Genomic DNA, 20660 nt, shown 5'->3' on the forward strand with positions numbered 1-20660 from the left:
TATCGTGCAGACATGGAAAAATATAAATAAGGTTGGTGCGTGTCCATATAAAATATGAATATGCCCCATATTAACAGTAAAACATTCACACCTGTAAAGGGGAATGAGTCTCATTGTGAGCAGCAAATTTCAGTGATTTTGGGAGCGGATTCGTTTGCTGGATTTAACAAGGAACCTGACAGTTGTGAGATGTTTGCAAAATGTGCTGATGTTTGAAATAACTGGGCTTCATGCAGCATCTTAATTCACTTCTGATCTCCATCATGTGCAAAGACAACCTAAGCCAACACTTGTGAACTGTCTGATGCTAATCTATCGCAGCTGAAGTACGGTTTCAAGGCTGTTTAGTACACACGTCATTCACCGAGATGTGCTAATTAATGACCTCCATCACAGTGGGACTTTGATAACTATTTATAAGAGTGTGATGGATATGCTTGCTTTTCTTTTTAACGGCCCTGGTTTAATTTTAGACCATGGTTAGTGCGCATTTACTTTGCACTTCAATCAAAATATCCAAATGATTCTCGATGACAACATGACTGAAGGGACATTTCTAAAGGCAATACTTTAATTAGATCATCTAAACATATGCAACTTGTAACAACAACAGGTTATTATGAAAGAGAGATACATGCAAGAAGCCAAAGTGCAAATCATCACACATAATGGCCCACGCAACCCTTGATCTTGTGTATCAAACCCAAGCTCACATCTATAAAAAGCTTTGAGTGTCCTCTACTGGTCACTATAAGCAGTATTTGAAGTGCAATGTTTCATAAGCCCAATTGTCAACCTTTTACCCCATCTTAAGTTTCATTGTAATATTACAGGTTATAGTATACATTTTCTGACACTTTCCTGCATAAAATAACACAGACACAACTTGTGTTGCGGGAAATGATTGATATGTCACTATCCTATTTCTGCCAGAGCTCATCTCAACGTGTGCATGCCTTCCATCGAAGATTTGAGAAAGGAAGAAAATCAAATTGAACAAACGACAGAGCTTTCTTTTTAATTTTAATTACAATTATCTTTTAATAAAAGCACACAAATCCTGGCATCTGTTTAAAATCTTGACAAAAAACTCCACGCAGTTGTTTTTTGCTCTGGTCACTTTTCGTTTTATACCTAAATAGGTCAATAAAATAAACACCAGTATAAAATTGTGCTTTTAAATCTGTTTTTCGTGCACCCTTACTGAATAGCTTTCATTTTTGTCAACTTAATATTTTCCAAACAATTTAGCAACGTTTCCTTAAAAATAAACCAAGAAAGAGAGAGACTGCACATTGCAATTTTATGTAATATTATTTGCACTATACATAAAAGTTAGAAGCTGAATATATATATTTATTGATATGCATTTCTCTTCATTTTAACTTCCGTAAATTAATGTTTGAGGATAACTACAATTCCCATAATCCATCGCGGGCACTAGCCCGTCTATGATTGGCTGCGGCAGGAGATCTTGTGGGGAACTCTGCATGTGAATGTAGTTCTGGGAGGAAGCTATTCTGAGAATCTACACTAATCAGAAAAAGGTAAGTGCATTTATTTTCCCTTTAAATAAATACAAATCTAATTTAAACGCTTAACCTAACGTTTGTAATACGTAATTTAGCAGTCCAGTATTTTTTTTTCGTAAACGTCGTATTAGTATAAATCAATTTAAAAGCAGTTTTGTGTCACATGCTATGGTATATCCAATGCTCCCGTTTGTAAAGAAATAAGACGATGGCAGCATTTAAATGAACACATTTAGACTTTCCCCCCCCCCACTATATTTCTTTCTAAATTAAAGTAATGGTTCCCAACCGTTTTAACATATGTTACCTATCAGTTTAATGCAAAGAAAAACCTTTTCAAATAAAGAAATGTCAGTATATTACCTATGGATTTACATTTCAATCAATATGCTAAACATTCGTATGTGTTTTTATGTTGTTGTTTTTTTGCACCAATACAGTCGTTTCAGTTTTGAAAACAACATTAAATTGCTTAAAGATTTGTTATTGATTTTGAAGATTTGGTTTAGGTAACAATGTAGTTTCTAAGTGGTGGTAAGGTTTTTCTGAAATTCATAACAAATAATAAAAACTAAGCTTTTTCCCTGTACATATCAAGATAGTCGGATTTTAACCCAGTTATAGGGTAAAACTAAAAAACTAGGATGACTACCTGGTATAGATAGAACATGCACAGAACAACATGTTTTTCTTCCTGTCGATTAGTTTTTATTTATTTCTTTCTTTGGTTTGATTTGAAGATTTGTTTTTGATCTTGTGATTATAGACTTGCACCTTTAATGACATCTGTCGGTGTGCATGGTCTTCAGTAACCCAAGTACTACCGTCAAGTTCAGTAAGTGCTCTTGACCCCGATAATAAAGGGCTTGAGTTACTTATTTAGTTCGATCTTAAACCATTATGGGGTTTTAATTTGAACCTTTGATCACTGCCTTCAGTAACATTTTATTGAGTTCCCTTCTAAATGGCAACACATTATTACAGTATCTCTGCTCTGCCGTTTTATTGCATATGTAACTGGGACCATTTCATTGTGCAACTGGAATAATCCAGGCCTGCAACTTTAAAAGAAATCCTTGGACTCGCATCTAATCAGCTGATTTGCATTAATATACTATTTCTGTGAATTATTATTTTTTTATGTAAACCACTTGCTACAAAGGAAAATCGTCTGGCTCATTTGCTGTGTTTTCTAGCCAAAAAAAGTAATTTCTCCGTATCTTTTTGGAGGCATCTTCTTGTTTCCATAACTTTTATGAGCCTAAAGTACAAACATGATCCTTGCAATAAATTCCAGATTAAGAAATCCCCCTTTGCTTGGAAGGTGAAATCAAAGGCAATTCAAAAAGCTGGTGCATATTTTGTATGTTTTTAAAAAAACAAATTACAATTCCATAAAGTAGAGTGCTCCTATAAACACAGTGGCCTAGGCAAGTGATAAAAGTTTAAGATCACCACCAAAAACTCAATCATTGTTAGAGAAAATACTCCAGTTTAGTGTTTTGTTTTTATTGTTACTGATTTGTTGCTTTTAAGCTGAAATAAGTGATATCAGAAATTCAGTTTTTGATACTAATGTGTGTATAGCCTACCACCTTTTTTTTATTATACTTTTTAATAGTTTTTTTCTGCATATAGTCACATTCTTTAATATTGGTATTTTTTCAAAGTTATCATTCTTTCCCATTTATGGTGGCAAGATTGTGGGTTGCCATGGAAAAAATAATAAAATCAGCCCATGCGCAACACATTTAACCCTTTTCTCTAGTTTAATGGAAAACACATTCAGTCCATCGAGCTGAAAAGAAATGTGTAACTCTGTAGTTAGTAAATATTTTATTATATCCACTGGATATAATGTGTTTTTTAATGTGGGTGGATATTTTGTTGAACAAGGCAATGATTCAGGTTGTATTTAAGCAAAAGTGTAATGTTACAGGGAGAAGATTGGATTGTTTGTGTTCACACAACCAAATGAACCATGTTCTTAAAGGAAATGTAAACCACAGAAACTGATTAATGAACTGATTTCAGTATTTGTTTATAGAACAATTGGTATTTACTGTAATACCACAATACTGTAATGGATTGGTGTCTTTTTCACCAGAGAAAGTTCAGTGTTAAACCTGTGGGAAGCACACAATATTAGCCTACATCCATTTATTTGTTTTGCATTTTGATTGATTTACCGTCAAACTCCATTGAAATGCATCTTTTGGCTGGTTGTCAGCTACCAGGATATACCTCTACAATTAGCACTGGGATGTACATTTTCTGGAAGGTTTTGGCTAGATGTCTTGTTTTCAGTCTAAACAGGTGTTAATTTAAATGAACATCCTGATGGTCACAGACAGCTCTGAGAGTTGTGAGTGCAAAGCCAAATTGTTTTGTGATTAGCTCTTCCAAATGTATTTAATTATCCTTATGGAAGTTCTATTGCAGATCATGTTTTGACACTGAGTGGGAAAACAAAAACGTATGATGAAAGCAAAGATGGCTGCGTATATGTTCTTTGGAAAGTGTAGTAAATTGTTCTTCATGAAGCAGGTTATAGATGCCATGACAAAAAACAGCTTACGAATCGGGTTGTTGAATGGAATACAGAATAAAATTGTGATCCAAGTTGTCTAGAAGCTGTGGTTGAAAATCTATGCATTTCAAATCAATATAGTCCCAGCAGAAACTAACAAAACACCACTCAAAATGGACCTCTCTTTTTTTATGTACCTACATGGCTGTGTGTCATTTTTTAAATATTTTTAGTGTCTCTACAGCTCTGCAGACACTCTTGTTAGCAGGCAGAAATTTTAACCAGCACATTTTTGACAGGGTTAACCTCTGCTATTAAATGCTATTTTAGTTTTTGCTCTTTTAAACACTGTTTTCCTTAAACTATTCAGTCAAAAAGATATCTACATTCTATAAACTTCAACGTCTAAATTGCATGTCTGGGAACAACACAAATGCCACATGAAATTGTAGAAAACAGGCTGCATGAATACAACTTTTTGTTCCATCTTTCACTCAGCATTTGTTTCTGCATTTCTTTAAATGTTCAGTCCAATTTACTCTCTTTAAACTTGTCATTCATTTCAAGTCTTTTCTATTCTTTTACTTTAACCTAATGAAGACTCAGTTTTTTTAGGATGCATTGTTCTTGGGATAGCCTGTATTTTGGTCAGCTTCCATTTGAAAGTTCCTTGGCAGGCTATGCACATTACATGTCAGTTTGTGGGACACATTGATTTACGTTTTTTCTTCGCAGATGCTCTTCTGTAGTGATTTCACTGTTGCCGGAGGAACCTTCTATTCATGAGCTGTCTGTCAGTGATAGAAATTTCAATGTCAAGCTTTTTCTCTCTAGCTATTTGTCCAAGAAGTGTCTTATCTTTTGATGTTCTCTAAAGATCCAACTTGTGTCATGAGTAAAATATAAAATCCCAAATGCAACACAGGAAGCATTTCAAATCACCTTTAATAGGTGTGGTAAAGCAGGTTTGACTGAAATTCAGTCTTTTCTACCTTAGGCAAAATCTTTGTGCATGCAGGTTCGGCAGTGCGAAATATTTGTCTTGATTGAGAGAAAAGGAGTGAGCAAGAAGTATTTTTTCTTCTTTTCCTTAAGGTGAACTATAAATCCGTTATCTGAAGCCACAGAATTGTTAGAAAGATCAAATAATTCCAAGTCTGTTGTTGGGGAAATGTCCTCTCAGAAGCAAGGGATGCCAGATTTCGAGCAATATACGTTTTGTGTGTGGTGATTTAATAGAAGGTCTTCCTAATATATATTTTGTTTATATTACCCATTTGACAGGGAGTTAACAGTGGCTTTGCTTCAAGATGATTGATGGCTGCAGGATCCATGGGAGATGCAGTACCTAAGGCAGAGCCACAGAAGGGACAATGCTTCTAGTGGAAAGATCAACACGCAATGAAGTGCTGAGACTGAGGACACCAAATGAAAAATCGACTTCAAAGGAAGTCAAGGAAACCGGTAAGGAATTATTCAACACAGTGCAGTTGTCCTGTCCCCCGCGTCTTTAACCTCTAAGTAATATCTTCAAATAGCTGTGTGCACAGTGTCAAGCAGCCATTCATTTATCTTTTACATCGTCTTTGGGACGACCAACTCGTGGAACATTTAACACACCAGCAACCATTTCAAAGTAATATAGATAATTTCTGACTTAGTAGTTTTGCTTAAATATGGTGTCTGCATTGTGCTATGAAATGCAGTCATTTGTTGACCTTGAATGGTTCAGCTTTAGTTACCAAAAAGTGGTTAAACAATTTCATAAGGTTCCTGCAATATACCACTTTCTGAAATAATATAGGAAGTTGAAATATTAAAACACAAAAGAAATAAATGATATCTGTACACTCCGCTGCACATACTGTGTATGAGTGAACGGAGGGAAGTGGTTTGTGCAAGTTCAAGGTAACACATCTTAAAAAAAAAACAAAAAAAAACTTCTTACTCCACTACACATGTATTTATTTCTGTGCCATCATGTTTTTACCATGGATGTAATCAGTTTCTGGGCCTTTAAGCATCACTCACTGCTATTATATAATCTGTTTTCAATGTTATATAACACATGGTGGATGTTGAAGGCAGAAATGTTAAGTCAAGTATTGAAAGCAGGAGAGTTGTGGAAGAGTGCATGTGAAAGGTCTCTTTAGGAATCTACTGGGCCCAAGGCCATGCTTTCATACATTGTGGGCATTTTTCAAATACTACAACTCCACTGGGTAACATTTCACTTGCATGCTTTTCAATTTGGCATCTTTTGTTGGTTTAAAAAGCCACTCTGAATCCTGAAAAACATTTGAAAGAGGCCCAATCTGAAGAAAGCTGTACACTAAAGAGAGTTTGCCAATCCAGTACTTAGATATGGAGGTTTTACAGGGCTGCTAAACCTTAAAACCATATCCTGTGTTTTTTTATAATACATGTTAAACTGTAATGTGTGTTGTGCCTGACATAAATTAAGATGCAGAGAGAAAGCATTTCTGTGTCTCAGGGGATGCACTGAATGTAGTTTTGAAGACAGTTTTAACCAAAGAATGAACGGAATGACTGCTTGGATGGTGTAATTAATCTGAGAAACACTGTGCTTCAACTATAAAGCTTATGGTCTGGAAAGAAGGCATGCAATTAAATGTTGTAGCGTTTCATACATAAATACTCCTGTGCTTATTGGTGGGTGGTGTGTGCTGGTATAGGAGTAGGAGGAAGCGATCACACAGTTGGAACAGAAGTGGGTGTATGTCTAGGCTTTTAATGATGTGATGCGCTTTTAAATTGTTATCTCTGGTTGTAACCGTGAACCTCTTATTGGGACATGACTTTAAAAACCAACATACTACCTACGCCATGATGCACAAATGGTGACCTGTGCAGGACTCGTTTAGCAGAAAAACCACCAGTCCTTTTCCTCAGGATGAGCACTCCTGCAAGACCTTCTGTCAAAGCAGACACTGACTTCTAAACATAAAGAAATAGCCCTTCCCAGTCACCTGCATGTGCAATGTAAAGACGAAAATAATTCTGACTTCTTTGATGTGGCTTTTCAGTCAATATGACAGCCTTCTTCCCTGCAAATAAAAACCTGGTTTGTGTGCATCGCTGACATCTCTCTGGGAAAGTAATGCCAAATTCAATGAGGAGCTAAATGTGGTTACCTCACTATGTCTACATGACTGTTGGCATTATTATACATTTATTTCCTCCTACTACCCAGCTGGTGTCATTAATCTGGCTCATACCTACACCAGCAAGCATTCACTTCCTTCCCAGGGGTTCACTTCGCACATGGTCATTCTATGTTTTTATGGGTATGAGGCTCAAATGCAATGGTTTTGGTCACCCCGGGAATGTTTTCAATTTTTTTTAACTATGATTATTTTGTTTTGTATGGTAGATTCAATAGTCAATGTTTTTAAAAGAAAAATAATGATCCACTCGCTGTACGTCAACAAGTGCTGATCTTCCAGGTTGCTAGGCAACAGGCCTTCCATGTGCTTTGCACTAGAAACATGTTCAAGCACAGCATTGCATACGATCACACCACACACACACACACACACAGTGTCAAGGACAAGCGCTAAATTTCAGTTTGCTCTTGATGTTGGGTGGGAACTGCTGTCTTTTTTAAGTTTTATAGGTCAGGCCTGAGAGCAGAGAGTGCGTTGTGCTTTGAGATTATGAAGGGAGATCCATAAAAGGGCAGCCGTTTACATCAGTTTCCCAAGTAAAACTGTGGACGCGACTTGAGTTTTGAACAGGGAATATTCAGTGTTTCAGTTGCTGTCAGTCCTCTTCTGTGTGCCGCTGTTTTTTTCTGAAGCCGAGTCTTATTTCTGTGTCCCGCTTGGAATGAAAATGAAGATTTCATTGACCGCATCATTGCCAATCACATTAGTTTGGACCATTGCAGCTATTAAAAACGTAGTTCTGCTTATTCTGTTGAAGGACGAGTGAAAGCAGGAGTCTTCCTAAAACTCTGTAGATACTCCACATTATTTCCAGTCCCCCCTTGATGTCTCTATCTGGCCATCTATCTGAGATTGCCTCCCCTAATTTGGATACTAGCTGTTTATAAAGATGGTAAATGTGCCAGGTGTATTCAACTAATAAAAGTAAAATTGTTCCTCAAGACAGCCCCCCCGACTCCTTGCTCATCTTTGTATGTCATTTCCTGTTAGTATTGTGACACGGCTCAGTGCCCCATGTATGTTATTCCAGGACTGTCACCAGTAGGAGCCACAGGTGTAGCTCTTGTATATTTTTTGCTCGTCCTGAAAAACAAGACTCTGCATATCCACAATTTTATGCAGTGTAGCAAGTATATCCCCTGCGAGCTCAGAGCTTATAGCTAGAGGCACTTTTAATGCATAAAAAAACAACCAAAAGTTGAAGGCAAAATGTCTACTTTTATTTAATAAGTGGTATTCCTTTGCATCCCAACCTGTCATATATTTTGGGATGCCTACAAATGAAGTGTCTTGTCTCTATGACTATCTCTACATGTCAAGTGATATTTATAGATATTGTGTATCCTCTTACTCAGAAACAGGTAGTCTCAGATATCTACTACTCTGTAAATGAATACTGAATGTTGTGTGCCATGTGTAACATAGTTGGTTAGGATACATACAGCATAGTATTTTGTCTTTTCAGATTTTTGCTGTGTCATACTGCTTCACATTAATATGTTTTATTGTGTTTTGTTTTATCCTGGGTATTCACTGAAGCAGGGCATATGCGTACATTATACAAAAAGACAAAGCTGAGGAGTAAAATCATTACAGCAGGGAGGTCCTGAAACAACGAAGATAGTTAATGTACTGTACAGCTTTGTTATTGTGCAATGTTCGGTTTTATTAAAATAGGCCTTTGTCTGCTACCTTATCTGCATCTGACTTTAAAAGACTTTGCGTGTGTGTCTGTATATGTATGTATTCAAATGTAGAACACAAGTATTTTCTTTTGTACATTAGTTTATAAGTAGGATTGCTGTTATAAAATGTTATAAAAAAAGGAACATTCTCTTGAATTCCTTGTTTTCCATCACCTCCTGTAATATGCTTTCATAGACTTTTTTTTTTAGATATCTTTATTTAATCTCATTAATAAATTAGTTAATTGGTAGGCCAAATAATAGATTTTCAGAGACCATATCTGCTCACAATTGTGCTGTGCTGCTTCAAATCTCGGCAGTGTAGAGGGTTTAAAACTGGCCTGTGTATTCGGCAGGAGATGACATTTTCCTTTGTTTAAAATAAAAAAAGAATGATTAGCAAAATGGTAGAAGGGAGGACTGTCTCTTTAAAAAAATCAGCCATGCCAACATAAGGCAGTTGGTGTAAGCATTGTGAGGCTTGTGATGTCAACTTGGCAGCCATTCAGGTGTTTTTTTGTGCACTATAGAAAAAAGGTTTCCCTCCTTATAGGACTGCTATAGCACTCTTGTTGCTTAAATAGGTAGATAGGAACTTCTTGGTGATCATTTTAAATCTGGGTATTTGTATTACTTTCAAATTGCACAGAACACAAACAAATGTAATGAAGCGCCTCTAGTCAAATTATGTATGCTGTCTTGCTAGCTCTTTCTCTCTCTCACTCACTCTCTCTCCCTCTCTCTCTCTCTTTGTAATAACAGGTCAGGCTTTTGAATTTGTCACAAACTGCACATAAAAAAAAGAGAATTATTGCAAGAAAGCCTTTTTACCCTTCTTAGATCTCCTGCTGAAACAAGGAAGTGAACAGTTTTACTGATTCAAAGGAAAGACTGACTGCACACACTGTAGCCCGAGTGTTATAGTAACCCTTTCTCTAAATCTGTTTTGTGTTGTTATTGTTGGTGTTGCTCAATTTTATGCTTTAGAAGAGAACTAGAGCAATTTAACTTTCCTCTTTTTACACTTCTTCAGAGACATTCAAATGTTTTTTTTCCATGAGTTATTTATATATTATCACAAACCCTTATTTTCCTGTGTTTTGTGTTTCTGCAGGTGGCATGGAGAACAAGGCAAATGGCTCAGTGGACTCTAAAAAGTAAGTGATTTTTAAATGTGAAAAAGCATATGTGTGTAGCCTTTTAATATCAATTATTTTTAAACTTGCAAACATGATAAAAAGTGGGTTATTTTAAGCAGGTGTATAATAGATATAATATCAGTCTTTCAAGAAAAAGAAGAATCTGTTTTGTGTGTTTGTTTTCTCCTTGTCTCAGCCAGAAAGTGATCCTCATTGAAAAGCCAAAGCACTTAACCAAACGGTAATAGGTTGAATGGCCCTTCTGATAATATCACTTTCTTTGAGGGCATCCAAAAGTAGTTGTGTACTCGGGGAGGAGGTGAAATGCAGGCTGTTGCTCTTGGATTTGAAGTACTGAAAAATTAACCTACACAGTTGGGTACAGAATCCGAGCTCGCTCACCAGCCTTGTAAATACAATGTTTTTATCAGACTGTCTCTGCAAACAAAAGAAAAAAGCCTGACTTCTCCTTCCTGAGCTGCTGACCTTACTCCAGTCTGCGTCTGCTGCTCCAACACTCCCACAGTGCACCAGGCTGACGCTGAGCAGAGAGAGCTGGAGATACCGGTCAGAAACAGTGTTGGAATATGGCAGGAAAAGGCCAAACCTGAACTGAACACACATAGGCTTGACTCGTGATTGATCGCTACGTGTCTTATTGTGATATTGAAAACTGGAATGAGCCAAAGAGCACTAGCTGCACAGGGGAGGTTTGCTGCGAGGGATTTTAGCAATGGGGTTGTGCCATATGTTGGGCAGGCTGGATCAGGCTGGATATTGAGGCCTTGAGCAAATCCCCATTGTGCTCTACAGACAAATAACAAAACTGCTGCTCAGAGGTCCGAATATCTGGTCTCCCAACGATTTCAAGAACGTTTATTTTTTTCTCTGTGCGGTCTATGTGGCTACAGTGCTGAATAAACAATTGTTACAATTATTGGGAAGGTTTCCCCAGTTTGGTGAAAGGATATAAGCAGAATAAGACTTAATCTCATAGGATTTGGTATTTTACCCCGTTTTTCTGGTTTCTAAATGAGTCTAAAATATAGTTGTCTTTGCAGATGTGGGCACAATGCTGTTTAAGTTTTTAAAAATGTAAATGTTACAGACAAGTGTAATCAAATGTGATCCAGATGTTTTCTCAATGTTATATTCCACAGAATAGTCTGTACTAAGCTAACAAGGTTACTTTTTATACTCTTGTTTTTCTCACAAGGATAAAGGCTCACACACTCAGATATGATCATCAAGCCAGTATTTCATATTTATCAGAATTGCTTCTAGTTACTGCAGAAATATGACCTAATGGAAAAGTATATCCTTTAGAAAATCTAGAAGATATAGAAGATGTAATATATAGTAGAGAATCTTCTTTCAGTAGGTATATTTCATGATAGTTTAATAGTGTTATTTAAATAACACTTTATATATTATGATATGGTATGTAAGTATAGTGATATTTGTGTTTTTGGGCTCTATATAATTTTTGAGTCACAATTTAAGTTAATTTAAGTTAAAATGTAGTTTCTGATTTTTTATGTTCAATTTGGTTGCTTGCCAGATTGCTTCAGTAGAAGAAAAAGGGGCATCAATAAAAACACGGCAGAACATGTAGAAAAAAGAAAGGCATGAATAGGGTGGTAAAAAAGGCTAATTTGACTCCTTTAAAGCAAACTGTTCTAGACAGTTCTACACATGGCTAAAATCTCTGGCACCCAGCCTCTGAGATTGTCCGATTGTCAGTAAAAGTCACTGTAAGGTAACCTGATGGATGATCGACATGGCAAGAATAAAGAGTGAATTTCCCGTGACAGGCTGTCTGTGCGCACGCTGGATTGCAGGAGCCTATATATAACTGGGCTAATTTGCTGTGACAATTCCACAGTGATTTGCTGCTTCTCATTAAATCTGGATCAAAAAGGTGTGCTGGCGTTTATGAAGTGAAGCATTTCCTCAGTGTTTATTGTGCAATGGGAAATTAGCCTTTTTCAGCCTGTTGTTAAAAAGGAAAATGGGCAATCATTGTCATTCTTCATTCAGTGGGCTAGTGTGGCCTTTGACTGAAGGAGATGGTTATTTTATTTTGCATTTTATGAAAGAGTAATTTTGCTGTGTAAAGGTTCATTGGTTACTGTTTAGATAGCAGAGGACAGATTTAATTATATCCTCCTGATAACGCGTTCTAATATAATACTTAAGCCAGTAACTAAAGCAACAACTTGCATACAAAATAAAATGCATAAATCTCTGGCTCCATTTTCATTTTGTTTCCAAATTCTATATCTCCTAGCTCTTGGTTTTGAAGCACTGACAGGAAGTAATGGTGTTAAATGCCTATTATCTGCTTTATAAGCAGTGTGAGCTACTGGACTTTTTCAGTGGTATTGAGTGATGATAAGTCATCTACATGTCTAAAAATAAATGCAGTAACTCAGTCTCTGAGTTTTTGTAGCGAGAACAGAAAATAGATGATTCTTCTGTAATTTAAGAGCAGTAAATGACTTAACTTATAATTGTAATGACCTGCCTCAATGGTCAGTGGCTCCTGATTTCAGGGTTCGTTTGGGTGCTTGTATCAATACATTTGTTTACAACGGAAAGGCATGTAACATAATACAGTTTAAATGTATTTTAAAGGCCACGATTGTGTAGAATGTAAGATTCTGGCAAAATAGCATTGATATGGTGAACAAGGCTAATTAAATAAGTATGGAAGAAATGGCACAGGGGTTGTTAGACAGTGTATGGCCAGAAGTCATTCAGATTTGAAGCCAATCCAAACCAGAATGGATTTTGATGGTTAATAAAGGACATGTTCAAAGATATGTTACACTGCATTGACTTTAATTACCTTTTAAAACTCCTTAAATTGTGAGTCTTGACATTTATTGCAGCAGTCCTTGGTGGTCCTTGACATTTTTAATTAGAATATGTGTGTAGTTTTACCCTGTGCTGTTTAGGGGAAAAGATTATATGAATGAAAAGAATAAGTGCTGTTTGGTTCATTTAATGGCACAAAACCTGAACTATGCTTGCTGCTGTTATGCCCTCTTCATTTCATGAGCTATAAAACCTCCCCTGTGATGTGTTTATGTGTTTTTATTTTGGTAGCCATGTTTCATCCCAAGCAAAAAGAGGTTTGGGGACTTGGCAGCTTTCATACACTGGCAGGAAGTAGCATCAGAGACAGAGAAAGGACTAACAACATGGCTGTATCTGCTTTGAACCATTTCTTTTTTAATTTGAGAGCAGACACCACCACACAAACAGTCCCTTTCCTCCTCCACCCATGTTAAGCGAGGGTGTAGTCTTGCGTCTCCTAACCTCCCCCGGTGCTCCTCGCTCACAGATTGGCGTGTTGTCTTGCAGCCCCGTGGAGAATGGGCAGCTCCCTGACCCCGCGGACTGGGCCGTCTTGGACGTTGTTAATTATTTCAAAGCCGCGGGATTCGAGGAACAGGCCAACGCCTTCCAGGACCAGGTACGGCATCTCTCCCCACCTCTCTCTCTCTCTCTCTCTCTCTCTCTCTCTCTCTCTCTCTCTCTGCCCCTCTCTGTCCCTCTCGGTCTCAGCTTGCCAGCCATCTCTTGGACCCCAACAGAGACGAGCTGCCGGGTAACTGTTAACAGGTTTAAATTGAACTTGCTGTACTTTGGAAGAGCGAGAGAAAAAAAAATCCAATGCAGGACCGAATCATGCTTGAGCTCGTTGCATATTCGACTGAATTAGCAGAATGGTGAACCCAGTGAATTGTATGAACAGCAGGAGGTTGTGCAGGTAATATTGATGCAAATATGACAGGACGTCACTTGCTTACATTGGTAAGGACAGCAATGTGATTTAGAGATGCCTTGGGCATGAATTGTTTTAACTACAGTGGATACAATTATTATGTGTTGCTTTTATAGATATTTGAAAAGGAATTGGTATTTAGATGAAGCCATGTGTTAATTTTCTAATGGTTGAAAAGCATATTGACCTAATAGTAGGTCTGGAAACTGGAACTGGAAAGCTGATGGCATTACTCTGCATGTACATTACACACATTGTTGTGAGCTGCCAAAAACTACCTAAACAAACTACAGATCTAGTAGCAGAGGTTTGTACTGAATTCAAGTAATTTGTGTATGTAATCTATGATCGATGGTATTGGAGAATACAGTCTTCATTTAGCAGAAACAAAAATGTAAAACAAATTTGAGGTAAAGATGAAATGTTATTAGTTGTTTAAAGGAAAAAAATAATTCTGGAGCTGATTTATTATTCTGTTAAAATAAAGTTGCCCTAGGAGCAAAACTAGCTGTGATTGCTTATTAATCACTTCAATGGGTATTCTGAGCTAAGGGCACTGACTTTAGGGATAATTGCATAAACACATTAAGAGCTTGTGCATCTTGTAACAAATAGCGTTTCAGCTTTGTTTTTTGCTTTGGAGGGGGAGGGGTCAGATTTGTGTTGTGTTGTTGTATAAATTTGGTTTCTATTTCCAGTTAGAGAAAATGCGCTTTCAATCTCAAGAAAATTAAAGGCATTTTTTTTAGTATTTGTGTCATTTTAACAATAGAGCGGTGGAATGCCAGTTTTGCCTTCTAAGCGAGAGAGAGCATGTTAAAACAAAATGGGCTCTTTTCTTCTTTGTTGGCTTAAAAGGGAACCAAAAGATGACTTGTTGTGTACTTTTCTGGGGATTCAACAAACGGCTTGCCTGTGTTTTATGGATAATTCCTCTAACGGATTCCACAGTCCGCTGAGGATTACTTGACAGGAGCAAGTTCTGTTTTCTCCCGCAGCATCAACCTGCTTTGCTTTCGGTTGTCGTATACAGACAGCAGATTCTCAAGGGGATGTGGAAACGTGAATTCAGAGCAGTGGACTTGCATGGTGCTTTGATCAGCAGCTTTTCTGTAGGAATTTGTTCCCCTGTCAATAATATTACACAACGTGATTAAAACGTGATTTTCTCACACTGAAATGTATGAGTAATGGAACAGGGACTTGCAGCACACTTTTCCTAATCCATTCTGCAATGCCATGGTTGTGGAACTCTGAGAGAATCGTGACATTTCAGTTCAACTCCGTTATTTTGACTGAAATGTAATTGACACCATATGTTAATGAAAGTGGAACATGAGGTAGTAGAATGGAGCAATTTAAAGTACTTTTAGCCTTGGAGCACATTTCAATCTGCAGTAAAAGCCTTTTTGTTTTGTTTAAATGTTTCAGGTGGATGATAAAACAAGTACCATTAACAGCTAGCAACGTATCTGTAGCTATACAGTGTGACTAATCAAAACCAATTAAAATAACAGTAACGTCCTTACAGAATTGTGTAAAACTGATTCTTGCCTTGCTCTCGCTAAAGGAATGATGTTCTTATTCCTATAAATCCCTTGACCTAATAGATACTGTCATCAATGCCTTATAATTTTTTCCTCTTGGCTCATTTTATATTTTTGCAATCTGTTTTTCTTGTAGTCCTTTCTAAAGGTATTTCAAATGGCAGTGAGAATTACTATAACACACAATGGTCCACTTTCATTAAACTTTCACCATCATGCTAATTCCTAATGAGAATTTAGCATTGTCAGTTGGTTAACCCTACCTTGTTTTATAGATTGATGTAGTTCTGTAAAAAAAATGCTATAAGAAGCAACACTACTGTCAGCATCTACAGAATTGGTAATAACAAACATATCTTTTAGCGAGTTAAATTGTGAAATAATTCTGCAGCTTTAATCCAACATGAATTCAAACTCATTCTATGGCTGTTTTCTTTTGCATATGGTAGGTATTTGTCCCGGTCTTTCTTCGAAGCAAAGTACATTTGCCTGATGTTTATATGTAAATCAAGTTCATATGCTCTGTATGTAGTTTGCCTCACAATTAAAGGATTTCGTTCTGTTAGTTAATAATAAATAATTTACAAAAACATGCCTTCCCCAGCAGCTGGTGTTGTTCCCTTATAAACGTGTGTGTAGTGATGTCACAACTCCCCAGTGTGGTAGAACATTACATGATTCAATTTGCGTCACTTGTATGTTTTTGAGACCAAGCTGAACTCTTGATGATATTTGTAGAGCACCTTGCAGTGTTGGCCTGCAGTTCAGCTAACGACAAGCTCACAACCAGATTTGCTGCTTGAATCACTGCTGAGATTAGAGTGCAAAACGCCAAGCTTACAGGGCACTGTCTGGCCCAGTGTACACATTCCTGAAAGCAGTACATTATATCATCTGTTCCTTCCAGTTAATCTTGATTTGAACCACTAGCATATTTTATGATACACAATCTGGATATTGCCATTTTATATATGCTTTAATCTATTTGATACTCAGACTACTCCCTCACAGATGACCGCTTCAGCTTTATCTCTGATCTATTTATAGATTATTTATTAATATTGCGCCCTGGCCATTTCTGTACAATGGTAAAGCTTTTGGTATTCCAGGTTTCCCCTGTCCCCCAGAGTTTACAAACAAGAGGAGGCCATTCAACCCATTGTGCTTGTTTGGTGTCCATTAATAACTAAGTGATCCAAGGATCCTATCCAGTCTATTTTTAAATGTTCCCAAATTTTCAGCTTCAGCCACATTGCTGGGGAGTTTGTTCCAGATCATATCCTAGCAAGACTTTTTCTGAAGCTGGAGGAAGACAACGTCCTCTGTATTTAAACAAAACTGTATTCATTCAATTTTAAAGCAATGCCAAACAAACAATGTTCATGTTGGTTAGAGACATTAGGACAGTAAAGCAGTAAGTTCTCTGACAATAATTGAAAAAGAAAAACAGACTTGTTTGTATTTGTAGGCATGGGATTGTTACTCGAAGAATATGAAATATAAAAGGTGATTCACCAATAAAACTGAAGTTTATAAAAGCTTTGTTTCTCCCTGAGCACCATGACTCATTAGTCTGGAAACACTGGATGTATGTTTCAGTGTTTCTCTGAGGTTTTCCAGAATTGGGACTATAAATACAATCCTTTGTTAACATTAAGACATGCCTACGCTTGAAATGCTAGTGTCGTAAGCTTACCTTTCTCTTGGAAGCTGAGAGTAAAGTAAATTAAACTTTAAATTGTTGCATGGCCTGTAAATGTATTAAAAATTAAAATAATCTCTCATAAGTGTGTGTATGTGTATATATATTCTTCATATATACGTGTTCTTCATTCTTCCAGGAAATTGATGGCAAGTCCCTATTGCTAATGACTCGGAATGATGTTTTGACCGGACTCTCCATAAAGCTGGGCCCTGCTCTCAAAATCTACGAGTATCACGTGAAGCCCCTTCAGACACAGCACCTGAAAAACAACACATCATAGCATGGCGCAACAGGCCAGGGGGGCACCTCTGTCTGCTGCCAAAGCACATGGGCATGACCGCAGTGAGGAAGACAATCATTGAAGGAGACAACAAGGTCATCTTCTTGTATCCCAAAAGAATGAGAGAGTAACAAGACTCGCCACTTGCTGGTTCTGCGTCTTATGCAATTTTACTTGAAATCGCAAGAAACGGAAGCATTTAATTTGCTTTCTAGCCATTCGCAGGACTTGGATTACACAGGTAAATTACTTCAGCCTGCTGAGAGTTTGAGATTTTTATGAAGAAACCTTAGAGGAGAACTTCTCTTTAGGGTTTGATCCTTTCATTTCAAGTTCTGAATTTTGGACGTCTGTGAAGGGGACAATCCTTGTGGACATCCTTGTTTGTTTGTTTGACCAACATCAAAAACCTTGTATATTTAGCTTGCCACTAAATTTTATATCTTTCTAGAAAGGCATAAGGAGGAACTACACTTCTTTAAACATTCTTATATAGAGTATATAAAACTGACTTTTTCTTAAATGCTGTCTTTAAAGCAAAGCATAAGAAACACCTGGCAGGTATGTGATTAGTAATTCTCTGGGGGATTTATTTATAGAAAAATACTGGGCTTTTTTTTTTTGTACATTTAAGTAAAGGTAACCACAACTGATATAAACACAGCTAGCGCTTAAACAGTGACTGTTTGGATCAGTGTGAACTGCATACTTTTCTGTCTGCAGGAGTTTTCTAAAATGCATCACACTCTCACCCAAGATTGAAAGACAACCAGGTCCAATAATTGTAGGTTGAATTTTAATGCTGTTATTTTGTGAAATGTCAATTAATCACGCAAGCATTGTACATAACATCTAATACTATATTAAGGAATGGGATGTTGAGTTGACAATCACAGCCCATATTTTTGAAGAGTTCGAGGGATTGGTTTCATACAAAACACTTTATTTCAGATAAGATCTCCTTTTTGTTGTAAAAAGGGAAACAATCTTCTTAATATTATGAGTACAGAATTGAGCAAATCAGAAATGCAGACACCTGGGTACTCGGGCAGCTAACTGCCTTCTCAGTTTCTAAGTGTATATAAATTGGCAGCACTACACCCGATATCTGATTGATTAACTTGACATTGAGTCTTTATTTTTACAAACACCATGGGTGTTACCCTTTGAGGGGAAAGTGGTACTCCTAGCACTTTGGATTCAAAAGATGTGAAATCCAGTCTTTGGATAAACTTGTATACTCTGACTACCCTCCCCCCCTTACATTTTTATTACTAGTGGTGCTTTAATTGCCTAAGGGGGTGTCCTTTATTTTGCCTGAGATAAAGACACTCTTTTTGTGAGTATGAACATAATGTCTCTCAGACCATGGGGACCCTGGCTTTTAAAAAACGGGCAGAAAATAAAACAAGCCATGGGTCTCAGTGGCTAGAAATCTGCAGGTATTTAAAAGGTGCTTATTCTGACATCCATCAGGCTTCACTCGACTACCAGGCCTCGGCGTCGTCTCAGAGCCTAAGGCGTCTTTGTTGGGATGTACTTCATTCAGTAGTTGACATAGGGTTCTTTTTAAACCAAGCATTTTGATAGTCAGGTATTTCGGAGACTGGATGATCTCGTCCCGGTTGAGTATAGAGACTGAAGTAGCAGCCCTGTGCCTATTCCCGCTGTTCGTTCTTACACGCCAAATACACTGACCTTTTTAATGTAAGCCAATTGCAGAAAACTGGAAAGGGAAGTGAATCAGAGCAGCTGCTTAGAAGTCATTCGGTGTCGCCCTTGATCCTGCCCGAAGGAGCAATGTCGTTTTCATTCACGCAGAAAGCCCTGGAAGCTGTGTTAAAGGTTCACAATGTCAGCGATCCTTTTCATTTAGTATCCCTTAAAATAGACTTCCTAGTCACAGGGGAGGAAAGGGCGGTACTTTTCCAGGGTGGGTTGCATTAATTTCACAGTTTAAAGATGCATTCACGCGCAAATGAGAATTCTCGGTGTGCAGTGCATTATGTAGCTTTGTTGATGTCGCACGCATAGACGTTTGTCTTGTGCACAGGAGCCTGTGGTTTTGCAGGGATGTTTGCGAATCTGAAGCTAATGTGAAAAAGGATAGAAGTGAGAATTGAAGGTGTTGCCTTTTTAGGGAGTGTATTTTCTCACTGTTTTATGCTGACTTCAAAACTGGAGAAACTGTAAAATGCTGTTGTTTTTCTTTATGAATACCAGAGAAGAGTTTTAGGCTGGTATCCAGTTGATATTGGCTGTATCATTTGTTTGTCTGTTTTTTTTCCTGCTTGCCCCTTTTTCCTGCTTATTCTGCTTTACACGTCTGTCAATCTAATCACATTTCTACTTAACGAAAAGTACCAGTTTTACTTATTTTGTATTCCCTACAAGAAGATAAATCTAACATTGTGCAATAGGTACAATCACTTTGCAACAGTTATTTTGATGAGAACATGTACAGAAATGACTGGTAGACAGATCATAGTACTAGCTAAAGTGAATTCCCTTGAACTGAAACTCGCAACCCCCGGGCCCTAACTTTGTAAGATTTTAATATTTCTCTGAGGTTTGCACTCGAAACTCTTTTTTGTGAACAACCTTTTCACTGAGTTCATGAGTGCCAGTCTGAACTTGATTGCTTAATTAAAGAACTACACGGTTGATTGGTTTGTTTTTTTGCACAAAATGACTGGTGAAAGACTTCCACACAAGTCATTTTTGTACAGCGAAAGATAAAATATCATAGCATCGGCTGGCTTACTCTTGCATAATGTAGAAGGCCTGGTACACTTTCCTTTCACATACAAGTAAGAACTGATACAAGAAAGGCAATTGACTGCCTCTTTTCAGCACTTAATGTTTTTATTTGATGCAATCTGAACTGTTTGACTTTGTATTTATATGTATTGTTCTGATAATCATATAAGGGTTGTTTGTCAATATGGATGTTTCTTCCCCCCACGCTTTATTAATTTTAAACACCCTATCTAGCCAGTTAAAGCTGGGTTTGTTGATGTGTTTTTTTTATTATTATTTTATTCTTGGGGTGGTTTTTTTTTTGTATGTAAATAAATAAATCCAAATGCTATTGTGTTTATTAATTTGTATATTGTGACGGTGAAAAACTGTGTTCTTGGTTGTTGTGCAGTTTATTCTGCCTTTTGTTTACCTGTCTTAAAAAACTGTATTATCAGAATGTCATTTGTTTATTAATGGTGGCATGATAAAAAGAACTATATTTTAATGCACAGTTTTTTT

At 37.2% G+C, this 20660-nt stretch overlaps 1 protein-coding gene across 1 annotated transcript; it reads left to right on the forward strand.

Moving 5' to 3' along the window:
- Positions 1–1478: 1478 nt before the first annotated feature.
- On the forward strand, positions 1479–20503 carry samd13 (sterile alpha motif domain containing 13). The gene is made up of 5 exons (XM_066692008.1): positions 1479–1547; positions 5347–5526; positions 10050–10092; positions 13444–13555; positions 17256–20503. Exons 2-5 carry the CDS (start codon positions 5436–5438, stop codon positions 17397–17399), a joined length of 390 nt encoding a protein of 129 aa, XP_066548105.1. The 5' UTR covers positions 1479–1547; positions 5347–5435; the 3' UTR covers positions 17400–20503.
- Positions 20504–20660: the final 157 nt, after the last annotated feature.

This window comes from Amia ocellicauda, chromosome 19 (genome assembly GCF_036373705.1).
Source record: "Amia ocellicauda isolate fAmiCal2 chromosome 19, fAmiCal2.hap1, whole genome shotgun sequence".
Lineage (NCBI taxonomy): Eukaryota > Metazoa > Chordata > Actinopteri > Amiiformes > Amiidae > Amia > Amia ocellicauda.

Bases quoted from the DNA above. Each gene is read 5' to 3' on its own strand.
- samd13 (XM_066692008.1), top strand. From the start codon at position 5,436: ATGCTTCTAGTGGAAAGATCAACACGCAATGAAGTGCTGAGACTGAGG. The intron at 5,527-10,049 runs GTAAGGAATTAT...GTGTTTCTGCAG, and splicing joins AAAGGAAGTCAAGGAAACCG to GTGGCATGGAGAACAAGGCA. The intron at 13,556-17,255 runs GTACGGCATCTC...TCATTCTTCCAG, and splicing joins CCAACGCCTTCCAGGACCAG to GAAATTGATGGCAAGTCCCT.